At 33.3% G+C, this 6,304-nt stretch overlaps 1 protein-coding gene across 2 annotated transcripts in view; it reads left to right on the top strand.

The window, feature by feature from the left end:
• The first annotated feature begins 1,780 nt into the window (after positions 1–1,780).
• LOC112500860 (glutamate receptor 2.8-like) overlaps positions 1,781–6,304 on the top strand; it is a 36,556-nt gene continuing 32,032 nt past the window's right edge. For both annotated transcript variants that reach the window (XM_025104467.1, XM_025104466.1), the window contains exons 1-2: positions 1,781–2,055; positions 6,021–6,286. In XM_025104467.1, the coding sequence (XP_024960235.1) occupies positions 1,812–2,055; positions 6,021–6,286 (510 nt within the window). In that variant the 5' untranslated portion in view covers positions 1,781–1,811. The remainder of the gene's footprint in view (positions 2,056–6,020; positions 6,287–6,304) is intronic.

A 6,304-nucleotide genomic window follows, 5' to 3' on the forward strand; every position in this document is an offset into this window, starting at 1 on the left:
TGTTTTTTGTTTTGAAGGCTGAGCTACTCTTCATGACTAATTTAACCTCCCAGCAAAACACTYATAACTGAATTTCGTACTTTCTTTGATTGAATGTTTCATGAATATTTTACTAAAATTAGTACGTTAATGTTGGAAAGTAAACCGGCCTGATTTGATCCGATTAGTATTTTAAAGTAGCTACACGTGCCGCAAGATGATGCAGCTGAAATCTACATAGATAATAATTCAGCAATGTATTTTACAAAAAAAAGCCTCTGGCATATGAATAACCCATATAATAGTTCAGTTGGTAAAGAGGTACGGTGACTTTGTCCAAATACAAATACAGAACAAGCAGGCTCCATGTGGGTCCYAGCTAGGGCTGCCCGTAAATTTGTACTTGACTTGAGAAAAAAAATTGTTCAAAAGTTTTGGGAAGTCTTGAGGGAGCCATATAGCTTAGTCAACCTTATAAATCAATTAAACTAACCTTAAAAAGATCTACTGATTCTATCAGTCAAGAATTTCTTCATGCTTTATAAAAGATTATTGACAGATGATATGGCAACTTCTGTGAAATTCAGATGAAATAGATCTTAATTAATAACCTATGAATTCAATTCTTGTTGAGTGATGGAAGCAGTATCCCTCCATTTATTAATCAGTGGTTTTTAAGGTCTGAATTAGTCCAATTTGTCCCATTCACTGCGTTAATTTAGTTGCAAGTTAAGAAATAGTCAGAGGATTTATTGGAATCYAGAGAACTTCGCTGCAATTTAAGTAATCTAATCAATAAGACTATAAACAGTTCGGATATGAAAATGAATCTTTAATATTTGGACTAATAAAAGATGAGATATCGACATACACGTTGCTATCTCGGATTGCGTTGATTGGCAAGGCATTCTGCAGTTTCTTGGAATCTGCCCAACCCTATCAGCGATCGGTATTTTTTTCTTTGGGAGAATAAGCTGTCGTATGAGTCTGTTCGAAATATGAAATGATCTAACCTGTTCCTTTCACTTCGAAATCCCAGAAAAACTCTGCTAATTGACTCAGCCTTGCTCATATTTGATTGATAATTTCATGATTATTTTTACTTGAGTTATTAGGACGTCAAGAATTTGTCCATCTTGTATGGATAAAGTTGTCTTTGTGGATTAATCTGTCTTTATAGCTTGGAAAGATTTTTGTTTGGAAGGGTGTTTTCATAGATGCAATGAACTTGTTTTTTAATTAGAAGAAGAAGGTTTGTGATGCAACGAATAGAATGAAAACAAAGATTACCACGTTGATTCTGCGAATACCCGTGGATAAGCTCCTTCTAGAAGCTTACTGAATAAGCTAGTTTCTATATCCTCAATTAAACCACTACAAAATGGTCATATATAACTGTCTTCATAAGTTGTGCGTTCCATTAAGCTCATACAATCATTGTCGGAAAAAAAAACATATCAAGGGGACAAGCTTTTAACACCAACCCATACGTTAATGCACCTGTGGTAACATAAAACATATCGATTTTCAAATTTCAAAGTCAACAATCAGTCTATTTCTTCAACATTTGAACTGGTCAATGCCTTCTTGCTGAAATGAGATGACTTGTAAGCAGAGAAAAAATTTGATAAATCAAACGAAATAAGGATATAATTTATTAACAAGTCCGGAATTTTCTCGGAAAGAGCCATGTATCAACAAATCACTCTTTCTTCTCTCTAAACTTGTATTGATTCTATATTTCAAGAACAAGTCAACAAATTTTCAAGCAACCACCCAGTCTCTATATAAACTAACTAACAGATGATTCTGCCTGATGCAAATTAGCAACAATGGAGCACCAAAACCACATTGTTTCCTTGGTGTTCTTGGTTGCCATGCTCTGTGTTTGTGTCATGGTTGATTTTGTGCAAGCGTCTATTTTAGTAACATCGGAAAAAGGTTTAACTGAGGAAAAGTATACCAAACTACGCTCTACGAAAACCATGACGAGTACGGCCATCAAAGATGCATCCAGTCGAAAGAGAAGATCTATCCAGGAGCAAGATGATACTGGACAGGTTGATGTATGTGCAGGTATGTTGTTATGATTCTGCAAATATTACTGTGATAAAAGAAGTTTTCAAAATTATTGGGCAACACCATATAGCTTAAGTTTAAACAACATTTCTCTTGGATATAATTAAGTCACATGGATCAACAAGTCTATAAATAGATTGATGGGATCGATGAAACATACAGGGACGGACCCATAATTTTTTTTAAACGGTGACACCATTTGACCATAAAAAAATATAGGGAAATTTTTTCAAAGGGTGCCTCCGTTTGACTATTAGAAACAAATATACAAAAGTTTTTCAAAGGGTGGCACCATTTGATTAAGAAAATGACACTAACAGGATTCGAACCTGGGTCTGGGGTGGAATAAAAGTCTTGCAAACCAACTTTACCAAATAAAACTTGCTCTCATTGTAGTTTCAAAATACGTTCCCGACACACAACATATTAATACGGTTGCACCGTTCACGAAACCTAATTTTTTTACCCTTTGACGGAGAAATAATACGCTGGCACGTGCCACCTATACCACATAGTTGGGTCCGTCCATGAATACATATAGCTAGTGTGACGCCTAGTGGGGATGCCGAACTAGATTTTGGTTGTTAATTAATTCCTATGAGAAATACTCTAATGAAGGTACATCTCTGAAATGTAAATGTGAAGTGTTGCATATAGTTTTAGTTTAATAGTTCCTTATTACCCATTTTTTGGAATTCTATAAACTTGTGTAGCCCCGTTGACTTCTTACGAGATGTAAAAAGGGCCCTCGACATGTATGCAAAAATCTTTAATGTATTGTTTTTATCATTTGAAATAACGTCAAATTCAAGAAATAATAATAATTCTACCGTTTTTCGTGGTATTTATAGACGTAAAATCAATCAATAATTATTTTTAAATTAATATCATCTACCATATCATTTTTATATAGCATTGTCAATCCTTACATGTTTCAAACATATTTGTGATGTAACTTTAATATATAGACTGACAATATCATTTGGGTTCACAATGTTGACTATTCAAAGTAACACTCTATGCATATCATATAAATCAGTTAGTTTCCATCTCACCTCATGTTAATGTTTTTCATCATCATTTAAAATTTTTAGGGTTAAAACAAACTTTTCCGAAACCATCAATCTTAGAATCAAAAGCCCATGTTGGTTAAAGAATGAAATCTTATTTTTATTTAAAGATAAGAGAGTACTTAAGATTCATGCACTCAATAGAAGAAAATAAGGAGTGAAAATATGACTAGTTTTGAAATCCTAAATGTAGATATATGTTTTCAAAAGATAGGAGTTTTTCTTGATTAATAACAAGAAATCTATAATATTCTAATACGAAAATAGAATTAATGCGAATAAAATAATAAAAAAGAGTCAAACAGAAGATGAATGGTGCAAAAATATATCAAGGTTTTCAAGGTAAGTAGTTTTAAAATTTTAATACCAGATAAAAAAACTTAGAGAAACAATAAACATTACTATAAAACTAATGACAAATTAATTTTTTTTACATATTTTCTTATCCAATATAATTAATTAATATATGTATGAGCCTTTAGTATAATACTAATTCTTTTTTGTCTTATTAAATACTAAAAAATTTGTGTCTTTTATTTACTAATTTTTTTTACTACCATTATAACTAAAAAGAAATTGAGGCCCCGATTTCTTGTGGCCCTGTGTGCCCGACCCGTCCTTCCCCACCAATCGCCTTGCTTGTGTTAACTTAAATAACTTTATTTTAACCAAAAACGTATGAACGACATGATAAGCTGGATTCGAGCCTAGTTATGCCCTCAACTTCATCTGTTCCTGGGTAAAAATGGATAAAACGACTGTTTTACTCCTGGTACGTCTCATAATTTTTAAGATTTTATTTGATTAACCTGAATATCCAACCCGTTATGCGAGCCGACTAATTCTAGGCGACCACCTGCAAATTAGCCCGGAGTCACAGCATTTGAACCTCCATGACCACAAGAGGATTTTTATTCCTCCTTGGATTTGAGCCTGAGACCTCCTCCAGATACTTTTGACCTTTGGAGCCAAGCACCACCCTCTCAAGCACCACCCTTGTGGTTAAAGATTTCTTTAATATCTCATTTATCAATCGAATATGAAGTCGCCTTCGTCATCACATATTTATCTTCTTCCCCATAAACCTTAACCAAACAATCTCCAACTCAATCCATAAATCTCGTGAAGCCAAAATCCTGTTCCAGATTTTGAATCAAACTAAATTGTTGATTGTGAACGAATGCCAATCTCTTTCGAGATAGGCTCGCAATCTCGCAGTCACTTTTGAAACAGCCTCATGCTTGGATATTTACTCAAGGTCTTGAAACCAACACTTTTTTTGGGTTCTAATCTTGTAAGTGCCCGATGCTTCTTTTTGTTTATCGACTGAATCTAGATTGTCCGACTTATAGTAGAATCATTATCACAAACTCTTCCTTTAATATGGAATTCAATGGTATACATGTTTTAGCATTTACATCAAGTAGATCTGAAAAGTTGTGCTGGAATTTGGAAAATCAATTGATGTTTGATGTTTTGAGTTTGGATTAAATTCTAACCACTTCGATCGTGCATGCATTCCACTTTGAGTGGGTTTTATTCGATATCTAGAGATCGACACGGAAGAGGCATCTAAGGTGTATGGCGAACAATTATTCTTGTTAGGTTTTCTTTTTCTACACTACAACAAAATTGGGTTTATAGGACCCCCACGATCTCTAAGTATCCCTATAGACCATTTTATATGACTTAATTTATAAGACTAAAATATAAAATGTCCTATCTAAAGGTGTTGTAATAAGTTTATATGACACGTTTGGACGTCTTAACAAGTTTTTAGGACATTTTTAATACAAAATGTTGCATTAGCAACTTTATAGGACACTTTTGAGAAATTGTCATATAAACTCAATTTTTTATAGGACACTTGTTTTTATAGGACAGTTTTTCAAATAGTATCCTATAAAGTTGATAATGTGACACTTTTATATAAAAAGTGTCCTAAAAAACTTATTACGACATCAAAAAACGTCATATAAACTTATTGCAACACCTTTAGATATGACACTTTAATTTTTTGGTCCTATAAACTAAGTCCTATAAAGAGGTCTATTAGGACAATTAGAATTTGAGAGTGTCCTATAAACCCGATTTTGTTGTAGTGCTAATTTATTTCAGCTTTGGTTTGTGTTTCAAGATGAAGAAGAGAATGACAGATGAAAGGGATGAAGCAAAGAGAAGTATGTTAGTCTTGAGAACAAACAGATGATGGAGGAGGTGAAGATCGTGTCGTCGCGAGTTATATAGAAATCATAAAGTTTTAAAACTCGGAAGTTCGTCAAAAGCGACTTCTTGGAGAACATAACAATGATAAGTTTATGAACAATATTGTAAACCAGTTAAGCACCTTTATTGTAGGCTTAATTGTTATAATTAAGCACTTTTTATCATTTGTGAAGTTTAGAGGTCAACCCAAAATTAATAGGCACCAAAACACCAATTTTAGTAATTAATGTTTCCATTTGCTAAAATCTTCATTTTTTTTTTCAAATTCAGTTCCTGTAATTTATTTGTGATTCACATCACCAGAATAAATCATATCAGCCAAAATATTAAAATACCAAAATCAAGATAATGTATCTATTATTTAAATAAAGAAATTCTTAATTGACCATGAATATATACTAAGTTAACTTCAATGGTCGCGTCTCTATCGCGTGTTGAAGTCCCATTAGAATATATATCCAGTAATCATCATCAACCTCCACAGCAAGTCAACATATGAAGCCAAATAAGTGGATGTCATGACTGATGTAACAAACTTACTGATGTGATTCCAACATAATAGTATAACTAATACTTGTTTAGACAGTCATAACTTCTATTTCTATTTCACAAATAATACTGATTTTGGACAGTTTTGGTGTGTGATTTGCTGTTATATCTATAAAGACATCATAGGGCCAAAATGGAAGATTAAGAAGCAAGGAAAAGGTCCATGCCCAACATTAGTTGTGTGGGTGCCAAAGAAAACCGGCTTCACCGAGTTTGTTAAAGTCAACGAACAATTAAAAGTGGAAGGTGGATTCTCCGTAGCCGTATTCTGTCATGCATTACAWTTATTACCTTTCAACATCAAGCCTATCTTCAAAACTTTCATCAATGATAAAGGGGAAAGTGGCACCTATGATCAACTTCTACACCACATTGAGGGCAAGGTATACTATTGTGTGTGT

Source organism: Cynara cardunculus (genome assembly GCF_001531365.2).
Source record: "Cynara cardunculus var. scolymus isolate 2C chromosome LG 17, CcrdV1, whole genome shotgun sequence".
Lineage (NCBI taxonomy): Eukaryota > Viridiplantae > Streptophyta > Magnoliopsida > Asterales > Asteraceae > Cynara > Cynara cardunculus.